The sequence below is a fragment of the Meles meles genome, chromosome 7 (assembly GCF_922984935.1).
Source record: "Meles meles chromosome 7, mMelMel3.1 paternal haplotype, whole genome shotgun sequence".
In the NCBI taxonomy this organism is placed as follows: domain Eukaryota; kingdom Metazoa; phylum Chordata; class Mammalia; order Carnivora; family Mustelidae; genus Meles; species Meles meles.
The window spans coordinates 86,821,581-86,840,847 of record NC_060072.1 but is presented as its reverse complement, the minus strand read 5'-3'; the positions used below and the strand labels follow the sequence as shown (position 1 = coordinate 86,840,847).

General features: G+C 50.0%; 1 protein-coding gene across 3 annotated transcripts; it reads left to right on the top strand.

The window, feature by feature from the left end:
• Positions 1-4,409: 4,409 nt before the first annotated feature.
• Positions 4,410-17,623, top strand: LMBR1L (limb development membrane protein 1 like). Of its 3 annotated transcripts, XM_046013352.1 has the most exons (17): positions 4,410-4,802; positions 8,381-8,465; positions 9,514-9,547; positions 10,560-10,699; positions 10,889-10,992; positions 11,854-11,977; positions 12,946-13,014; positions 13,154-13,218; positions 13,536-13,608; positions 13,700-13,783; positions 13,880-13,956; positions 14,516-14,593; positions 14,733-14,806; positions 15,041-15,131; positions 15,233-15,299; positions 16,662-16,823; positions 17,026-17,623. In XM_046013352.1, exons 1-17 carry the CDS (start codon positions 4,731-4,733, stop codon positions 17,091-17,093), a joined length of 1,467 nt encoding a protein of 488 aa, XP_045869308.1. In that variant the 5' UTR covers positions 4,410-4,730; the 3' UTR covers positions 17,094-17,623. The 3 variants fall into 3 exon arrangements, with proteins under 3 accessions (XP_045869308.1, XP_045869309.1, XP_045869310.1); XM_046013353.1 differs by lacking the exons at positions 8,381-8,465; positions 9,514-9,547; XM_046013354.1 differs by lacking the exons at positions 8,381-8,465; positions 9,514-9,547; positions 10,560-10,699.
• Positions 17,624-19,267: the final 1,644 nt, after the last annotated feature.

The window sequence follows — 19,267 nt, the reverse complement described above, 5'->3', positions numbered from 1 at the left end:
CGCCTGGGTGGCTCAGTGGGTTAAACCGCTGCCTTCGGCTCAGGTCATGATCTCAGGGTCCTGGGATCGAGCCCCACATCGGGCTCTCTGCTCAGCAGGGATCCTGCTTCCCTCTCTCTCTCTCTCTGCCTGCCTCTCTGCCTGCTTGTGATCTCTCTCTGTGTGTCAAATAAATAAATAAAATCTTTAAAAAAAAATAAAAATAAATAAAAATATATGAATTTTTTTGAGGTATAATTTGACTACCGTTAATTTGGGACACCTGGAAACAAAATTCACACAAAATAGCACAGCCTATAGCATTTTCACCCCAGAGGAACTCTTCCTGAGGACCCAGGAAGTTATGGGGGAAAACTAGGAAACGTAGGTAAGCAAAGAACAAATGAAGATAATCCATAATCTGGAAAGTTTCTGAAATCTTTGTTTAAAGAAAAGGGCAACTTTTCCTAATCCTCCTCTCTGTTCCTCTCCTGCCCCAGTCACCTTGGGGAGCGGATGTCTCTGGCCTTCTATCTGCTCCTCTCACGCTGCTGTTCAGCAGTAAATCTTTGGAAGCTCAAAAGTGGTCTTGAAGATACAGATGGAAGGGTTCCAGGGCTCTTGAAGGTATTGAAGTTCGAGTTTTAGCTTTCTACTACACTGAATATCTAAGCAATATAGTAATGAGGAGAATACAGAAGTGGGGGATATATCCACTAAGAGGCAACAGCAAAATACTAGGAAAAAGGAAGGCTTTGGAATCAGACAGGCCAAGTTCAAACCCTAGCTCTACCACCTGGTGTTGTTGGCCCTTGTACACCTTACTTAATCTCTTTGAACTGACTCCTCATTTCTAAAAAAAAAATAAAGTCTATTTTCTAGGGTCCTTTTGACACTGAACAAAATAATCTATGTAAAGTATTATTAATAATTAACATTTGGGGGGTGCCGGGGTGGCTCAGTGGGCTAAGCCTCTGCCTTCGGCTCGGGCCATGATCTCAGGGTCTTGGGATTGAGTCCCACATGGGGCTCTCTGCTCATCGGGGAGCCTGCTTCCTCCTCTCTCTCTGCCTGCCTCTCTTGCCTACTTGTGATTTCTAAAGATAAAAATCTTTAAAGAAAATAATTAGCACTTGGTGGAGGCTCAGTGTGGATTAATTCCCTTCTTTGTGTTGCTTGAAGAAGTTGAAATTAACCCTCCATAATCGTGCTCGCTTCGGCAGCACATATACTAACCCTCCATAATCAAGGTAGCCTCTTCCTTATGAAGAATGGGTTATTAATCTCATAAGCAGATTGAATCCACAAACATTGAGTGTTTACTATGAGAACTGCACTGAGGTTGGCAGGAAAGGGATTAATTAGAAGCCAAATACAGGTTTCCAATTCTTGAAGGAGAGGGGAAAGGAGAAAAGATATAAACGGAGGTAAATTTAAACAATACAAAAGATTTAAATAATAGCTCAAGACAATGTTATGAAACAGCGCATATATGCCTAATTGTTCACCGAACTAAATAACTGAAACTGTATACAGGCAGAAATCCCTTCAGGAAAGAATGGAAGAGAAGACATTGGTGTTGAGCCTTGCAAGTAGATAGGATTTGGATGAAGTGGGATTTGATAAGTTTAAAAATTTATTATGGAGTGTCTTTTTGCATAGTTTTTGAGTAGTAACACAGTAACCAGAAAATCTCTCACCCCTAAACGTAGGCATTGAAAAGAAAGTTATTGGGCTTCCAAAGGATTTGTAAACAAGGGCTCAAGGACTTATGAGCAAATAAATCTGATTGTCACTGGACTCAAAACTACTTTCTCTAGAAAGTATTCTAGATTCCTTCTCTCTGTTCTGACCTTGAGCTTGTCTTCTATTATGCAGTTCCAAGTCATATGTTTATTGATATTTTGCCTTTTAAATTTTACTTCAGTTGTACATCACTGTACATTCTGGATGATAAGTCTCTAAGCAGAGTCTATACTAACCAGTTGTTGTAAGAATCAGATTTAATAGTCTGTGGCTTTGGTGATGTCACAGCACTTTGTAAACTGCAAAGGACTGTGAACATTTGATTTTTAGATAGAAGCAATCTGAAGGGTGTTCTAGCTTTGCAAATGACATTAAGTGTAGTCCAGGATGACAGTGCTAGAACCAGAACCCAGCTCTTCTGATTACCAGCAATGCCTGCTATCTTTTCTAATCACATCTATAAATATTTGAATGTCTACATGTATTATGTACCAGGTGAAGGGCTAGGGAAATAACTACAACCAAGACAAATATGGGGTGCCGGTGTGGCTCAGTCTGTTAAGCATCTGACTCTCGATTTCAGCTCAGGCCTTGATTTCAAGGTCATGAGTTTAAACCCTGTATTGGGTTCCATGCTGGAAAAAAAAAAGACAAATAAGATTGTTTCCCTTTACAAGCCTATATGGAGGTGGCAGACAAACAAATGCAAGCAAATTAAGTTATGGTAACTTGTTATAAATAATGTGACAAAATTAGGTTGCTTTAGATAATGTAATGGGGGAAGACTGAACAGGTATCATTTAAGCTCAAACCTGAGAGCAACTGAAGTCAGCCAAAACAAACTGGGAAGGGGGAGGGGAAGAGGAAATATCAAGTACAGAACCTTAAGGAAGGAAAGAGCTTGGCAGGATCCAAGGATAGTGACCAAAGGCCAGGGTGAAGATGGCAGCAAGTTGAAGCAGTAGAGAGGAGTTAGCATAGGTCACAACCTCCAATGCACAGGTGAGCTGACAATATAAATGGAAAAACTGGGGAGGTTTTACCCAAATGCTAGGGACTGTGGAAGACCGGAACACATCCTGCCCCATCTACTGGGCCCTATGCCCTTGTTGCCCAGTTCTGCCAGATCTTCTAAGAGACAGAAATCTGAATTTTTAAGGTATCCTGATTTTTTTAAAGTGTTTTATTTATTTATTTGACAGAGATCACATGTAGGCAGGCAGAGAGAGGAGGAAGCAGGCTCCCTGCGGAGCAGAGAGCCCGATGTGGGGCTCGATCCCAGGACCCCGGGATCATGTCCTGAGCCAGAGGCAGAGGCTTTAACCCACTGAGCCACTCAGGCGCCCCAGGTATCCTGATTTTTAAGTATTTGTTCTGATTTGTTAAAAACACCTTAAGCCAAATGAAACACAGTATGTTTATTCCTAAAACACACTCGATAGGCCCAAGCTGCCTCCCTGTGCTCTCCTTTTCTTCCTTGCAGCAGATCCCAGGACCCAGTCAGTTAGCTTCATCTCTTTGTAACTACCCACTCTTCCCGCTGGAATTCAGTTCACCCCAAGCTTGGTTGCTAAGAGGGAAATCAGCTCTTTAGCTCCTCTCATTATCTTGCTATCACCAAAGACAAATGTGTATACACAGATATATATGTGTGTACATATATGTATATACAAGTACATGCTTTTTATTTCCCACGGTTCAGCTGCAAATCAGTGGGGAAGCAAAAAAGGGACAAAAATAACTTGCTCTGGAAAAGTTACCAGGGTACAGAATTCAGCTGTTAATTCTGGCCTCTGGTTCTTGTTCAGATATAACTGGATGCACTCTACGCCTTTACAATTGGGCTCTTACCCTTCAGTGGGGCAGTTTGCAAAACTCTGTCCTTCTCTCGAGTTTCCCTTGCTTATCCAATTTAGAGGAAGGCGTTCAAGTCCATAAAGGTGGATCCTCCCCAATGGTACATATTCCAAGGTCTCAGGAAGGTAACTGGCATTCCTTAATTGTGTGGCCTTGGCACGTGACAACGTCTCACCATTTTCTAATCTCTACAATGCTAATCATACCTTCCTCTGAAGGGCTGGTGATGTCCAAAGGAGATAAAAGTCTGTAAGGTGAGTGGCACAGAGTAGGAGGTCAGCTAACATTTGACTCAGCCCCATTAAGCAATAGTCCCCCAAGGGTATTTCCTCAGTTTCAGAAGGATATTTCTGTGGGTTCTCTACCCACTTTTCTTCAGTATTTGCTCCAGCAAGCACTAAGCTTCCCACAAAAGTGACTGTGTGAAAACTCCTAGCAGTAGAGGTGGGGGGAGGGGTCCCACCCCAACAGAAACTCGGTTTCAGAAAATGCTGCTACAGGCCTTGGGTTACTGAGCAGCAGCACCTTTCGGAACCCCCTTGGTGCCCTCACATCCTGCCTGGCTGGCCGGCTCCAAATGGTTCATTTAACTACAGTCATATTAAAATCCTGCTTGCTCCGAAAAAGCAGGAACCGTCCTCTCCCAACCGCAGGAGCTAAAGGAGACTGCTGCTTAGTTTTAGAGCTAGTGCTCAAAGGCCCCAAAGATCCCGCCTCCTTCCTCGAGGCAAGCCAATCAACGTTCCTATAGCGATGAGCGGCAGCGCTTAGGAGCCAATGAACCCCGCTCGCTGGAAGAAACCCGCCCATCCCTTGTGGCGTCGGTGGATCTCCGGTAGATGGAACCAGCACCTGCGCTTCCTCGTTGCGAGCTTGTTGGAGGGTGTTTGCGTTAAAGTTGTAGGAGTCCGGACCTTAAAGGGGAGGGAGCGGAGGGGGCCGGGGCCCTTTAAAACAAGGCGCGTGGTACCTGCCCCTTTAAGGCGACCGGACGACTGAATCTGAGCTCCAGATTACCCCGAGTTTCCGTCGCAGGCTGCGAGGAAAGGCTCCTTGGTTGGGTCCGGGTGCTTGGCAGCGGCGGCTTCATCCCCGCTGGTCCTCCCCGGGCCCGGAGACACCCCCGTCCCAGTCATGCTGAACGGAGTATGGAAGCAGCTGACTACGAAGTGCTATCCGTGCGAGAGCAGCTCTTCCACGAGAGGGTTCGCGAGTGCATTGTGAGTACGGGACTTGGGCAGGAACGGTACATGGGACCGAGCGGGGGAGAAGCACGGGTGTCGCGGGAGAGGGAGAAGTTCGGGTCGGAGTGCGACCACCCGGGCTCAGAGCGCCGTCAGGTCCTAAGTGGTCTGGGGGCGAGCGACGGATGGCCCCGGCGTGACAGAAGGACCCGCGCCCGGGCTGGTGAATCTCTAGATCGGATCAGTTGGGGAGCTGCGCGATAAACAAAGCCGCGGGTCGGTTTCCGTTCCTCCCATCTGCACGCCCCTCCCCCCGCCCGCCCTCCAGTCCCCCACCCCTGCGGGGCCTGCGGGGCCTCCGGGCGTGGGTCTGCGAGTGGAGTGATTTCGATCGTAATCGGAGAGTCTGAGAGGGATGGGCTTAATTGGGGGAGACCCCGCAAATTCGGCTGATGTTTGACGAAGCGGAGACGTCCAAATGCTGAACTAGGTTCCAGAAAAGACTTTGGAGGTTTAGGGGTGGCATGCCAGAGGAACGGGGCCCTTTGGTGGGTCTCCCACTTCGGAAGGAAGGCCTCTTGTTGGGTGGATTACTGTGTAGAGATGGAGAACACCTAAGTTATCTCTTTCTTTCCCTCCTCATTGATGCTTATTGGAAACTCTGTAAGCCGTAAGCCGAGGTTTCTAGCTCCCCAGCCATTCAGGGATTTCCCCTCTGAGTGGTCCCCACCCCAGAGCTCCAGAGGCAGCAGGCTGCGTTCCCCACTCCCCCACTGCCACCTTGTGCAACAGCTGAACCTGCCACACAGCGATGGACTCCTTGTTTCTGGGCCCCAGGGGAACCCCCGGGGCAAGTTCCTAGGGAGCTGCAGGTTTCTCAGGCCTGCTTTCAATTCTCATCTCTCCCCTGTGTCTTTCCTCAGAGTTCCCCAGAGTAGCCCTCACCCCCAAACACTAAATGGAAGGCAAAAAGGAAAGGCTTGGAAGGACAGAAGTGTTAATGAGTAGGGGGAACTCACTGATAGGGTCATCCTTTATTTTTCCTCAGTCTGGTCTAGGCACCCTCAGACTGGAGGAGGGGCAAAGTGAGCCACCACCTAACTAGGTCTGTTCTTATCTGGGAGGACTGAAAAGTAGGGAATGTATGCGTCCATGTGTGGAACTGCAGATCAACTTTCCTTGTGTGATCCTTAATGGATAGTCCCACATGGTAAGGTTGGGCATGTTGTGGAGACACGCCCAGGCCTTGAAACATTGTAGGGACAGAGGCCCACATTCCTAGAGAACAGGGAGGGATGAGACCTTGGACAGAGAAGCAGCCTCCTAAATGTCTCCCCCATTCTTTAGTCCTATTAGCTGAGGACATCAGTGCTGGCCAAGGGCAGCCTGTAGACTTCTGGTGCCTCCCCCACCTGGCTCCCATCCCCTGCTGTAGAGAATGACCTAGCCTCTGCTGGAACTGCGTGGAGCTCCAGCCTGACCTTTTGAGCCCTCCCACCTTCCTGGCTATTACGCAAGCCCAAGGGCAGAGGGAGCACTAGGCAGTAGAAAATCTTCCGCACAATCTGAGTAACTCATTCTACTCCACTTCCCTAATGCTAAAAGCTAAAATTTTGTTCTAGACCTGTCACTCTCCTTGGGTCTCTTTGACTTCTTCCTTCCATGTGTAGATATGTGTGTGCAGATTCCTTGTGGGGTCAGCTCCTCTTGGAGACTGTAGGACGCAGGAGACTGATCCTGCTTTCTTAGCTTACTTTATTCATTTTTAAAAAAGATCTTATGTATTTATTTGAATGAGAGAGAGTGGGAGACAAAGGAGGAGCAGGGGTGGGGAGGGGCAGAGGAGAGGCAGAAGCAGGCTCCCTGCTGAGCAGAGAGCCCCAGGAACCTGGGATCATCACCTAAGCCAAAGGCAGACACTTAACCAGTTGAGCCACCCAGCGCCCCTCTTGGCATACTTTATATGCAATAACATGGCAGGGTGCCTGGCTGGCTCAGTTGGAAGAGTGTGCAACTCTTTTTCTTTCCTTTTTTTTTTTTTTAAAGATTTGATTTATTTATTTGACAGAGAGAGAGCACAAGTAGGCAGATCGTCAGGCAGAGGGAGAGGAAGAAGCAGTCTCTCTGCTGAGCAGGGAGCCCAATATAGGGCTTGATCCCAGGAACCGGGGATCATGACCTGAGCTGAAGGCAGACGCTGAACTGACTGAGCCACTCAGGTGCCCCGAGTGTGCAACTCGTAATCTCAGAGTCGTGAGTTCAAGCCCCATGTCAGCTGTAGAGATTACTTAAATAAACTAATTTAAAAAATACATGCAATAGGGGCGCCTGGGTGGCTCAGTGGATTGGGCCGCTGCCTTCGGCTCAGGTCATGATCTCAGGGTCCTGGGATCGAGCCCCTCATCGAGTTCTCTGCTCTTCCCCCTCTCTCTCTGCCTGCCTCTCTGCCTACTTGTGATCTCTCTCTCTGTCAAATAAATAAACAAAATCTTAAAAAAAAAAAATACATGCAATAATACCTCAGGGCTCTCTGGAACTGATTGTAGGGCCAGGCTGACCAAGGGCTCCTGCCGTGGGCAACAGCAGCTTACCTGGGGCAGTGTAGGGATGCACACATGTGCATACTAACCTGGCCAAGTCCTGCTGGGACTGTGGATTGAAAGTCCAGTTGCCCAGGGGCTTGGAATAGCCTGGCTCTAGAGTTGGAAATCACTTAATAAGGACCAGGAATTGACAGCCTTTAAAAGGTCTGATGTGGCTCTAGAAACATTGTAGATTTTAGATGTTGGGCCCCAACTAAGGTCTACTCTTAGGGGTGGGGGATTAAATGAGGCTCTGGGTTGGCCCAGAGCAGACCTGATCTTTCAGGGCCCCTGAATAAACACAGTGTAGAAATTCTTTTTTTTGTTTTTTTTAAGATTTTATTTATTTATTTGAAAGAGAGAGATTGAGAGTACAAGCTGGCGAGAGAGGCAGTGGGAGAGGGAAAAGCAGACTCCCCGTGGAGCAGGGATCCCGACATGGGACTTGATCCCAGGACCCCGGGATCATGACTTGAGCCAAAGGCAGACGACGCCCAACCGACTGAGTCAACCAGCCACCCCTAGAAATTCTGACTTAGTCTAGGAACATGATTCCTCCTTATTCCTCCCTGGAGCTTGGATCAAAGTGGCAGCAGGGACAAGGGGGGAATGGGAGGAGGAGCAGAGTGTCAGGACGGTGCACACATCTACTTCTTCCCTGAAACCTGCTTCCCTTTTCAGTAACATGCCAAGTCCCTCTTAGTCTGTGGCCCGTTTCAGGTATGTGTGTGTGTGCATCTCTAAGAGTTTTCTCTGCCTGTTTACCAACCAGGCTTCAGCTGAAGCTGTTTTCTCCAGGGCATAGCTTCATAGGGCAGGACATAGTACTGTTTCCCTGTCCTCTGTCTGCTGCTTCTTAGAGGTCCCTGAGGACCCTGACTAGAAGGAAATGGTGGGGAGAAAGATGAAACCCCTAGAAGTGTGGAGCCTTGTTTTGGGAAAGTGACTCCATAGAATTAACAGAGAGGCCAGTGAGGCTCTGGAATATGCTGGAGATAAGAGCTTCTCATCCCAGCTTACACTCTGCCACAGATCTCAACACTTCTGTTTGCGACACTCTACATCCTCTGCCACATCGCTCTGACCCACTTCAAGAAGCCTGCTGAGTTCACCACAGGTACCTGTGACTGCCCTCCCTTTTCCCTGCTCGTTGCCAGTGTTCCTGTTGCCATGGGGCCAGCCTCAGGGGAGTGGGCCCATGGTGCCTGCTGGGAAAGGAAGGATGGCTGTTCTGGAACCTTCGCCTCTTCTGCTTCACTTCTTCCACAGTCGGGGGCAAGGTGGTATTCTAGACAGAAGGGTCTGCAATGAATAAAGCCCCCAGAAAAGTTCTGTAACTTCCCTGACCCTCAGTTCCATCCTCTGCAAAATGGGCCTAACAGTCTCTAACCAGTTCACTGACCTCGTGTGAGATAGTTAATGTGAAAGCCCTCTGGGAACCTAAAATGGACAGTGTAATCATGGGCACAAACTCCTCAACTAGAGCACTTACACCCAGGAACAGAGACCTACCGGACCACTGGGGACCCCAGTACCTGGTGATGGTGGCCTTTCTCTTTATAGAGAGCGTAAGTGTGCTCAGATTGGAGCTTTCCTTCTGTAGGCATTGTGCAATTTGGGGGGACATGTTGGCCCCAGTTCCTAGCCCCAGCCTGTCCAGATCATTCTGTCCTGACCCTAGTCTTTTCTCCCCTCCAGAAGGCTTCATGAACCCCCACCCAAGAAGGCAGCTACTCCTCAGTATAATTCTCCCGAAGACTTTCCCTGTGAATCCCACCCCCCCACCTGCCTCATTTCCCTTTGCTGCCCCCAGCCATCGATGTCATCAGCTGCCCAGACTGGTTGTTTTTGATATTTCCAGCTTACAAAGAGGAACCTACAAAGAGAGAGATATGGGGAGGGATGGAAGTGAGAGAATTTCTGGCCTGTACTCTTTCCACCTGGGACACAGATCTTTAACCTGCCACCTTGGCCAGAGAATATGTTGTGGGGTTCATAGTGTGAACTCTCCCAGAGCCTCAGGCCAACTCTGCCTGTGTGGCCCAGGCACTTCTTCTGGGGCAGGGAGGGGACAGGAGCGCACACGACAGCACAGATGGTCCCCAGAGCTGCCCACTGATGTCTTGCCTTTTCCCCATGCCTTTCTCTCTCTCTCTCTCTCATAGTGGACGATGAAGATGCCACAGTCAACAAGATTGCGTAAGTGTTGCTGCCCCAGCTTCTGGCACTAGGAGCCTTTAGAAGCTGGGGTCTAGTGTGACTCTTGGAGCTAGGGGCAGAGTGGGGTGTCACACAGTGAAGAGAGGGTTCCTGCTTCCACCCCATTTCTGGCTTCTTCCGGCTTTACCTCACCCTGGGGACGCTTGGAAAAGTTGTTGTTCCTGTCTCCCTGGTTAGGCCAGGAGTTTCTGGGAGCCTCTTGGCCAGGAACTGTGAGCTGGGGCCTGAGTCACCGGAAATGGTTCCAGCTTGGCTTCACTTCCCAGTGGTCATCAGGGAAGGAGTGAGGCAGGGACGTAGACAAACGGACTAGAGCAGGGGATGTGGAAGGTGGAACCCTCAGGGGCAGGGGGGCTTGGTTCTGACAGGATGGCCCTTGCTGCAGGCTGTTATTATTCTTTAGCACATACAGAGAAAATACAGAGATGACCCCTCCGTTCAGCAGATTAAAAGAAGACAACCTTCCCCTCTTGGTGGTCCAACTAAGTAAAAGTGTCTCTTCTTTTCACCTGAGGCAGCCATGGACACAGGCCTTCGCTATGAAGCTGGGTTTCAGGTTCTTCTTTTCCCCCTTTGCCTGGTGCCTTCGTGCAGGGCCTAGCCATATGGGGAGACTCTGTTCTTATTTAGGCTAGAGAAAGCAAACTCAGAAACCCATATCTTTGAGCAGAGAATAGAAGACAAGCCCCTTAGCTTGGCATGCCTACTACACCAGGCAGGCGTGTGTAGGAGGACCACATTCCTGGGGATAGTCTGGGCAAGTGTCATGACCCATGACATGAATGCCTAAGGTGTGCCTGTCCCTGTGGCAGGACTTTGCTGGAGGGGGATTTTAAGGGGCAGTCGGCTGGATGGCTCCTTCCCTTGGTCTGTTGCTGCTCCAGGTAGTTCCAGGAGAAACCACAGGTGCCGAGGGGGATGAGCAGGGCTTCTTGGGCCTAGGGAAGTGAGTGTCTGAACTAAGCAAGGGCACTACCCATTCTCTGCCCAGGCTCGAGCTCTGCACCTTTACCCTGGCAGTCGCCCTGGGTGCTGTCCTGCTCCTGCCCTTCTCCATTATCAGCAACGAGGTGCTCCTCTCACTGCCGCGGAACTACTATATCCAGTGGCTTAATGGCTCCCTCATCCATGGTACGTGGCTCTGATTGCAGCTTGGGGTGGTGATAGGGAACAGCCTAGGTTCATGCAGACAGGGGCGGCCTCGGCTAATGAGTCCTCTATCACCCTGTCCTTGCCCCCTCCTCCACCACATGGTCCCCCATAAGTTGTCGCCCCGTTTCCCCCACCCTAACCACCTCTGCTTTTCCTTTTTTGCTCTAGGCCTCTGGAACCTCGTTTTTCTCTTCTCCAACCTGTCCCTCATCTTCCTCATGCCCTTTGCATACTTCTTCACTGAGTCTGAGGGCTTCGCTGGCTCCAGAAAGGTGAGTGGGGGAATATATCAATCAATTTAGGCAAGAAACAGAATTCTACTCAGATGGGTCAACTGAAGAGATTTACTTTATTTTATTTTATCTTATTTATTTATTTATTTATTTTAGAGAGGGAAGGGGAGGGGCAGAGGGAGAGAGACAGTCTTAAGCAGGCTCCACACCCAGTGCAGAGCCTGACATGGGGCTCAGTCTCAGAACCCTGAGGTCATGACCTGAGCCGAAAGGAAGAGTTGGCCACTTAACTGACTGAGCCACCCAGGTGCCCCACTGAAGAGATTTTAACAAAGACTATTTGCAGAGGTTCAGTCAGTGTTAAGGGGAGCAACAAGGAATTTGAGGTGCTACTGTTAGCAGGAAGTCGTTACCACCCCTAGGCCTGTGGGAGTGAAAGGAGGAAATAGTTTCTGGAACCCGCTGATAGTTGAAGCTGGGAGGTGCTTCACAGCTACTGCCAAAACCATAGTGACAGATTGAAGGAAACTGAAGAACTACCCCGATCCCTCTCTCTCCCTGCATTCCACTGCCCTGCCTGTCCTTCTCGCTGGGAAGGCTGAACCAGAGGGCAAAGAGCTTGTGTGGTACAGCCCTCTGGGGTCAGCCTCCCACGGCAAGGCACGATGCAGGATGCAGAAGGGATCTGGGGAGTGGGGGTTGCCCATGAGGACTGTCCAGTATGAGGATTGGCCCTAGATGTAGGGTAGGAGGACGGAGCAATTTGGTGCAGTAAGAGGGAGATGCCCTTCCCTAGCTCCTGAATCCAGCCGTCTCTGGTTTCCCCAGCCCATGCCAGCCCATGTCTCCTTCCTTCCCCTGGTGTTGATCCTGCCCCTCACATGTTGCCTCCTCCTATAGGGTGTCCTGGGCCGGGTCTACGAGACGGTGGTGATGTTGATGCTCCTTACCCTACTGGTGCTGGGCATGGTATGGGTGGCATCGGCCATTGTGGACAACAAGGCCAGCAGGGAGTCACTCTATGGTGAGAGGGCCGGCTTACACCCCTCCCTCCAGGCTGAGTGACTCTGCACTTGGCTGATGCGCTCCCCTGCCTGGAACAACCGTATCCCTCTCAGGTGGGGAAGGTTGGGACTGTGTTCCTTCGACTGAAGTTTCAAACTGGTGAACATCAGGACAAATCCAACCTGCAGAAATGATCCCTCAGGCCCATGCAATGATTAAAAATATAAATGAGTCAGTTGCTGACATGCAAAAGTTGAGAGATTTCACATTAATATCCAGATTTGTGGCTTTGCCTGACAAGGTTGAGGATCCAGCCACACTAGACCCCAGGGACTGGGCCTAATAGCAGTTATGTTCCTCCCCCACCCCATCTCTCTCTCTCTTTTTTTTTTTTTTTTTTAAGATTTTATTTATTTATTTGACAGAGATCACAAATAGAGAGGCAGGCAGAGAGAGAGAAGGGAAGCAGGCTGCCTGCTGAGCAGTGAGCCTAACGCGGGGCTCGATCCTAGGACCACGAGATCATGACCTGAGCCGAACACAGAGGCTTTAACCCACTGAGCCACCCAGGCACCTCTCCCATCTTATTTTTTAAAGATTTTATTTATTTATGTGAGAGAGAAAGAGAGAGAGGGTATAAATGGAAGGGGAAGGGCCCGAGGGAGAGGGAGAAGTAGTTTCCGCACTGAGCAGGGAGCCCGATACAGTCTTCAATCTCAGGACCCTGAGATTATGACCTGAGTCAAAGGCAAACACTTAACTGGCTGAGCCACCCGGGCGCCCCTGTAGCTGTGTTCTTTAGATACAACTTAGGGCCTCCAGTTTGCTATAGCCCCACTGCTCCCTCTTCTGCTGACACTAGGCCAGCTTTCCTCATTCACCATTACTTGCCTAACCCTTGTAGACTTATGTGTGGGGTCTTTGCTAGTTGCTGAGGCCCAGCAGCCCCCAGGAAGAAAAACTGACATACTTCTTTTTTACCCTTAGACTTCTGGGAGTACTACCTCCCCTACCTCTACTCCTGTATCTCCTTTCTTGGGGTCCTGCTGCTCCTGGGTGAGTGTTGAGGGTCTTGGAGGGAATGGGCAAGGTCCGTGGATCAAAGTAACCAGGGTGAAGGAGAGGGAATGGAAGGGTGTATAGGGGAAGGGGTGGAGAGAAGGGTCTGGGAGGTAACTGGCTTTTGTCCCCACAGTGTGTACTCCACTAGGTCTCGCCCGCATGTTCTCAGTCACTGGGAAGCTACTGGTCAAGCCTCGGGTATGTAGTGCTCTTTGCCCTTTGATTCCTGCAAAGCTGGAGCCAGACAGTGAAGCTACCCTACAGTTGTGTAGTACACACCTTGTGGAAGGCCACAGCCTTTGCTGGCTCCTATATCCTTCACCCCTTCCCACCATCTGGGGCTGGTCACCAGACATGCAAGGCAGAGCAAAAGGCAGTTGAGAGGGCCTGGATCAAGCTTCTGGCCACAGGGTGGTGAATGAGACTGTGGAGCCTGGGATGAGCAGGGGTCTCCTTGGTGCCCTCAGGATCGGGGAGCCTCTGACAGTTAGTCCCTCCCTTTCCCCTGTCCCCAGCTGCTGGAAGACCTAGAGGAGCAGCTGTACTGCTCAGCCTTCGAGGAGGCAGCTTTAACCCGCAGGATTTGCAGTGAGTCGTGGTTCCCCCTGGCTGGGATAAGGGCTGTGGCTTGGGTGGGGGCTACAGGACTGGGAGGCCGCCCCATCTTCTCTGCCCTCAGATCCCACCTCCTGCTGGCTGCATTTGGATATGGAGCTGCTGCACAGACAGGTCCTGGCCCTGCAGACACAGAGGGTCCTGCTGGGTATGTAGGTTGGTAGGGATGAGGATACCTGTGTTTCCCCAGGGAAAGTAGCCCATCAGTCTAGGCCCTCGCTAACAGCTTTCCATCCCCATGCAGAGAAGCGGCGGAAGGCCTCAGCCTGGCAGCGGAATCTGGGCTACCCTCTGGCCATGCTGTGCTTGCTGGTGCTGACGGTAGGTATTCCATTCCTGGTGGGGGTGAGGAATGGCAGGCTCTTGACTACTGTAGGTCTTCTCAGGGAAGAGGGAGGAGATGCAGGGACCCAGTTATCATCAGTAATAGTAGTTGCCTCTTCCTTATTGCCTCCTTTGTGTCCTTCCCTGTACTGAGCCCACTGATCCCCATTTTGTAGGTGAAGAAACAGGACTGAAGGAGTTTCCCTAAGGTCATAGATGGCCACTGAGTAGTTACACAGGTTTTCTGGGGTGAAAATAAGGGTTGAAATCAGTCCATCCCTCCACTTGCCATGTTCTGGACTTGGAAATAAATTTCATCGATCTGGGGGAGGAGGTATGTTTTTCTAGTCAAACTTCTTGCCATCATTCCACCCAGAAAGGGTGTGTCTTACACTACCCTCCAAGGTACTCTGCTGCTAACAATAACCTTGAAGAGGTTATTAAACAGCTAGTGGGAAAGAAAATGTTGGACTAGAGTGTCTGTTCTTAACATTCAGCTCTCAGTATAGCTGTGGGCTGGGGCAGGAATGGGAGTCCTTGACCTTGCTTCCCACAGGGCCTCTCTGTGCTCATTGTGGCCATCCACATTCTGGAGCTGCTCATTGATGAGGCTGCCATGCCCCGGGGCATGCAGGTACTGGACTGTGTTTCTTTTGGGGAGGGCTTAAGAAAGGCTGGGGTGGGAGACCGAAGCTGAGAACGGAGGGAAGGCTGGGTGCTGGGTGGTGCTCCTGGCAGGGAGTACTCCATAGTGGCACCACTCTGTCTCTCAGGATGCCTCCCTGGGCCAGGTCTCCTTCTCCAAGCTGGGCTCCTTTGGTGCCGTCATTCAGGTTATACTCATCTTGTATCCTTCTGGAAACCCACCATTGCCTCTGTTCACTGAACCTGTCTCCTGGGACTGTGGTGGGAAGGTGTGGTGGGAATGATGGGGAAGGGGGCAAGTCTTTATCCACCTTGCAGTTCAGGAAGAAGGAAAAAAAGACTTTATTTGAAAGGAAGGTTAGGGAAAGGTCCATGCCCTTTGAGATGAGGCATTCATCCTCAGGGCCTGGCCAGTTCTTCCTTAACCTCGTGGCAGTTACCTGATGGTATCCTCAGTTGTGGGATTCTACAGCTCTCCATTCTTCCGGAGCCTGCGGCCCAGATGGCACGACACAGCCATGACACAGGTAGCTAGGCGGGAATAAAGGAAGCCTCCCTGGGGCGTGCATGGGTGCGAGGTACTGACTGCTCTGCTACCCTCACCTCCCCTTTCCTTACTCCCACCTAGATAATTGGGAACTGTGTCTGTCTCCTGGTCCTGAGCTCAGCGCTTCCTGTCTTTTCTCGAACCCTGGGTAAGTAGCAAGAGGAGGTAAGGGAATTGGCTTTTCCTGAGTACCTACTGATGCTAAGCATACATTTTATATACATGCTCTCTCTATTTCCCACAACAACCTATGAGGAGATATTACCCCCATTACAGAGATGGAGAAATTGAGGCTCTGTAAAATGCCTGTGTTGAGCTTCAGAATACTGTTGCTGTAAAGCTCATATCTTCCCATTAGCTATATCCCACAGCCTCCCCTGTTTACTTCCATTTTTTGGTGGAGAAGCACCGTTTTCCCCCAAATCTTCCTGTGAGCTGGATCCTCGATAAACATTCTCATCTCCTAAAGACAAAAAACAGGGAAGCTGATCAATTTACCTAGCTATACAGCTCACTTAAAGGAAGGCCAGGTCAGGCTAGAACCCTTGTCTCTTAAACAGTCACCAGTCCAGTGCTTTTTCTACACACTGGGACATGAACAACACATTCAGTCCTTCTCCCACGTATCATCTAGAATTTCCTGGTGGAAACGTTCAAAAGTTCAAAAGTAATCGTTCCCCCTAGGGTAGTATGGGAGTTCTCCCTTCACCGCATCATGAACCACATTTCCTAAATGATTTAGTATTTACATCAGTTTTGTTTGGTTCTTTTCTGTTCACTGTCTCCACTGTACCACTGTATTTATGCTATGGGTTTTCAGTAGGAAACTAGGCTTATGGGTCCACTAGTTAGTTCCTTTAGATTGGATGCAGGAAAGAATATTTTTTAAGTGGGGGGTGGCCCCCGAATTTGGACTTGTGATGACATTATTATGATGATTAAGGACTCAGTGTTAGAATAGTGCCTGGCACATACTGTGCTTTGTATGTGTTGTTTCATTTAATTCTCACAGTCCCATTATTTTCCCTACTTTATAGTCAAAGAAACCGAGGCACAGAAATTTATGGAATCTGCTGCAGATCACACAATCAGTTAGGGGTGGAGTTCTATCTGAACCAAATTAGCCTGATCTGAGTCGAAGCTCTTTAGCCTCTGCACAGGGTGACCAGCTTTTAGGTTTCTGGCCCAGGAACAAGTGGCAGGCCCAGGTTGCTCCTCGGGACACATGGTGCCAGAGAGGGTCCCACTGGAGAAGATGCCGAACTCTGGAAGGAAGGTTGGAGCAAGCCTACCTGCTGACACTTTCTTCAACAGCCATAACTCCCTCTGAGAACAAGTTGGGAAGGAGGAATGAATTCATACATAGGAGAGGCCAACCTGTCAATTGCAGTGTTGAGATGTGGCCACTAGGAGGCAGCAGAAAACGGGGCTCTGAGCCAAGTTGGAGCTGGGGAGCCCACTCCCATACCGGCCTTTGTACTTCAGGGCTCACTCGGCCTTTGTACTTCAGGGCTCACTCGCTTTGACCTGCTGGGTGACTTTGGACGCTTCAACTGGCTGGGCAATTTCTACATCGTGTTCCTCTACAACGCAGCCTTCGCAGGCCTCACCACTCTCTGTCTGGTGAAGACCTTTACCGCAGCTGTGCGGGCAGAGCTGATCCGGGCCTTTGGTGAGAGAGAGTGGGGGCGCAGGCTAATGGGGTGGTTGTGAGGTGGGGCCCTCTGGAACTGGGGTCATCCAAGCAGGACAGGTGGCATGCTGTCTGCTTTGTTTGTTACGTACCTCATATACCCCTTCTGTGGCTTGGTTGTCTTATCCCTGAGACTGGGCCTATGCCCTACTTTTGACTGTCCACCCTCCCTCCTCTCCAGGGCTGGACAGATTGCCGTTGCCTGTCTCCGGTTTTCCCCGGGCATCTCGGAAGAGCCAGCACCAATGACTTCCAGCTGGGGGTGGGAGGGAGAAAACTGGACACTGCCATCTGCTGCCCAGGCCTGGAGGGGTGCCCAAGGGTGGGTGGACCTCAGAACCTGGAATCTGAGAGGGTGGTAGAGGGGAGCTGAGCTGTCTGCACTGTTGCATAATCTGAGCCAGAGTTTGGGACCAGGCCCCCCTGCTTTTCCAAATGTAACTGAGGGCCTCAGCATGGGGTGGGGCTGGGTGACTGGGTCTGGCTCCTGGTCCCAAATCTGTTTACACATCAATCTGCCTCACTGCTGTTCAGGGCCATGCCCGTAGCCATGTTTACATGATTTGATGTGCAATAGGGTGGGGTGGGGACAGGGGAGAAACTGAGCTGGGGGCAGACTTGGGAGGCAGCTTGTCTCCCTTGCCTCTGGCCCGGCAGAGCCTAAGCACTGTGCTATCCTTTAGGGGCTTTGGACCATCAGAGAGACAAGGGTGTAGGGAAGAAGAGACCACAACCATCAGCAATAAAGTTGATCCCAGGGATTGCTTTGGTTTTTTGAAGGGCCTGTCTCTGTGTCTGTTGAACAGCCTTATTCCCACCAATTCTGAGTCTACCAGCTAAAAAGAACAGAGAGATCCTGCCTACCATCCTTTCCCCTTTCCTCCATCTGCATTCTTAGTACCTTTTAGGGACTTGGGTCTAGTATTAGGTCATACAATTAGGCAGTGGGAACCTCCTCCTCCTTTAGCCTTGCTTAAAGCTGGCTGGTCCCCTGACTCTTGTACTCACAGCTTGTTTCAGTGCTTTGGTTATTGGCGGTAAGTGGGCATGGCTGTAGGAATGGGATAACTTCCCCCGTACACACACAGCATCCTCAGTCCTTTCCTCCCTGACTTGGGTTGGACGCAAAGTAAAAGAAGGCTGGCTGACATGGGTTTGTGGTTCCCAGGAAAGAACGTAACTCCATCTTTCCAGAGGCTGTCAGTGCCTAGAAGATTGTGTGAGCCCCCCTGCTGTGCGAGGGGCAGGCAAGGACAAAGTTTCTGCTCAAGAGGATATAGATTTGTGTATTGTGCAACTTCTGGAGGGGCACCGTTCACCTTGTAGTCTTATATACAGTTGTTATGACTATTTTCTTGCAGATGGCAGTTAGGTGTCTTGCGGAAGGAACACTTTTTTCTAATGTACACAAAGTTGCTCTAAGGTGCAAGCCATGGAGCTGGGGGTGGGGGTGGGTATTGAACAGCAGAAAAGTGTGGATGCTATAAATACTTAGCTGAGCATCTACTATAGGCCAGGCACTTAGCCATGGGGATTCATAGTAAACAGTTTTGTATTTAAGAATTGCTTTGTCTAGTAAGGGTGACATAATTCTAACACCACGATGGTTGGCAGTTCATTCATGGTTCTCGGAAATAGCTGGGCAGTGTCAGGACATCAGGGAAGCCTTCTTAGAAAAGGTGATTTCTTTTTTTTTTTTTTTAGGATTTTATTTATTTATTTGACATAGAGAAATCACAAGAGAGGCAGGCAGAGAGAGAGGAAGGGAAGCAGGCTCTCCGTTGAGCAGAGAACCCGATGTGGGACTCGATCCCAGGGCCCTGAGATCATGACCTGAGCTGAAGGCAGCGGCTTAACCCACTGAGCCAGCACAGGCAGGAGGAGCAGCAGGCAAAAAGAGAGGGAGAAGCAGGTCCCACGTGGAGTAGGGAGCCTAATCTATGGCTCAATCCCAGGACCCTGGGATCATGACCTGAGCTGAAGGCAGACATTTAACTGAGCCCACCCAGGCCCCCTGAGAAAGTGATTTCTTTCTTTTTTTTTTTTTTTAAAGATTGATTGACTGATTTGACACAGAGAGAGAGACTGCAAGAGAGGGAACACAAGCAAGGGGAGTGGGAGAGGGAGAAGCAGGCCTCCCACTGAGCAGGGAGCCCGAAGTGGGGCTCCATCCCAGGTCCTGGGACTGTGACCCAAGCCAAAGGCAGAAGCCTCTGAACAATAGTGAATTGGTGGGTGAAGTATTGCAGGCTCCAAGCCTCTGAGATGAGACCTGAGTGGTTGGAAGCAGAGCCCCAGGAGGTCCAGAGGGAGAAAGCTAGAGAGGTGCCTAGATGGAAGGTGAAGGGAAGAGCCCCTTAGCCTGTTAAAGACTATGACCTTAAGTACCCACTGCCCTCCAGAATCTTCCAATTGACATGTTA

Bases quoted from the DNA above. Each gene is read 5' to 3' on its own strand.
- LMBR1L (XM_046013352.1), top strand. From the start codon at position 4,731: ATGGAAGCAGCTGACTACGAAGTGCTATCCGTGCGAGAGCAGCTCTTC. The intron at 8,466-9,513 runs GTACCTGTGACT...TCTCTCTCATAG, and splicing joins GCCTGCTGAGTTCACCACAG to TGGACGATGAAGATGCCACA. The intron at 14,807-15,040 runs GTATCCTTCTGG...ACCTCGTGGCAG, and splicing joins ATTCAGGTTATACTCATCTT to TTACCTGATGGTATCCTCAG.